At 32.9% G+C, this 1,670-nt stretch overlaps 1 protein-coding gene across 1 annotated transcript; it reads left to right on the forward strand.

Annotated features, from left to right (window-relative positions):
* Positions 1-1,068, forward strand: LOC130647531 (helix-loop-helix protein ngn-1-like). The gene has a single exon (XM_057453417.1). The coding sequence runs from the start codon at positions 146-148 to the stop codon at positions 764-766; it is 621 nt and encodes a 206-aa protein (XP_057309400.1). The 5' UTR covers positions 1-145; the 3' UTR covers positions 767-1,068.
* Positions 1,069-1,670: the final 602 nt, after the last annotated feature.

A 1,670-nucleotide genomic window follows, 5' to 3' on the forward strand; every position in this document is an offset into this window, starting at 1 on the left:
ATCGGAATGGAATAAATGGAGGGCAGTGGATCATTGGATGGAGTTTATAGTGCAGAAGGAAAGCTTATGTGAAGGTTGGGGTAATAATTTGAAAAAAGGATTTGTCCTGAAATTATAATTTTTAATTTTCTTTAAAACTTCAATCATGCATTGCGCTTCACGACTTTGTGAATTCGATGGTCAACCTGAACAACTTCAAGATCAATTTACAAAAAATGAAAGTAAAGATAGAGTCAAAAGTAGAGTGAAGCGAATCATTGATGGCAATGGTAGAAAAAGACGCATATATAGTGACATCCACCACGATCCCAAGCAAAGCAATCGCAGATTTCGTGCAAATGATCGCGAAAGAAGGCGAATGAATTCATTAAATGGCGCATTGCAAGCTCTGAAAGGGTGTGTACCGTTATATCATGGAAAGAAGCGTATGACAAAATTGCAAATTTTACAGTTTGCTTGCCACTATATTACCGATTTATCAAATATTCTCTGTTCGTCAACTCCTGTTGAAGAACATAGTCAGCAGTATCAATCTATGGACTTTCTGATGGCTTTAATGAATGAACAATCTCATAGAGACATGATGGGTGATAGTGTACCAACATGTATCAACGGACTAAACATTACACAGCGAGTAGATTATATCAATTTTCATAATACAAGTAATCAAAGCTGTGATTCAAACGCAATACCGTCGTTTCAACCGGTGAATGAAATGTATCCGGTGTCAAATATTCCTCAGGTGTTGATGGATACTTTCTACTAATGAAATGCATGTGTTACATTCGATTTTTCAGAATGTATTGCTATTTTTTCATCTTTCGTTTTCCTTATATTTTGCTTTTTTAAAGATCCACAATAATTATCCAACATGTCTCTTATGCAATTTAGTACCTTAATAAGATAATTGGTAAGGTACTAAATTGGTAAGATTGGTAAGATGGGTAATTTCTGTTTTGAAAAGTTAAAAGTTCTGAAAAAGTCTGTTGCGATTATATGCATTGTAATAAATTAGCTTTAAAATTGTAAATATTGTATTCTTAAGTTTAAAAGAAAATTAATATTGAATCGTAGAAGTTTTGATATGATCAACCTTGTTAGTATTCTAACTAGAAAATGTAAGAAATATTTCTCTTCATAAATTTAAAGCACAACAAGTTACTGTTCTGCAGGTTCCTTGCTTCGCCCACTATACACTTAAGCTTATCACAACTGAATTGATAAAAGTAAATTAAAAAATTGACGTGCACCAATTACTTTAATGGATAAATTTTATTGCTTTAAGGACATTTATGAGTTAAAAGCTCAAATTACTTGCATTCAGTATATCGAAATATATCAGTGTCCTCAGTTAATCAAATTTTAAAATAAATACCAGATTCTAGCAAACTGCATTTTATGTTTTAGCTAAATTTAAACTGTCAGTGGTTCTCTTTTGTTAGCATACAGTATTCCTTTTGGCCTTCCCTGACAATAACGTGGACGGTTGTGCCTACTGACAGGAAGGGCAAGAACAAGGAACAATCTCTAATAAACACGGAAAACTGAAAAGTGCTAATGATTCTGATCTTATATCTGGCTACGTTTTGCCCCTGTCAAATCTATTTTTTCGATTTTAACGATCCCAATTCCATATATAACATATATTGGATTCTTTCGCAAATGCTCAT

The sequence above is a fragment of the Hydractinia symbiolongicarpus genome, chromosome 6 (genome assembly GCF_029227915.1).
Source record: "Hydractinia symbiolongicarpus strain clone_291-10 chromosome 6, HSymV2.1, whole genome shotgun sequence".
In the NCBI taxonomy this organism is placed as follows: Eukaryota; Metazoa; Cnidaria; class Hydrozoa; order Anthoathecata; family Hydractiniidae; genus Hydractinia; species Hydractinia symbiolongicarpus.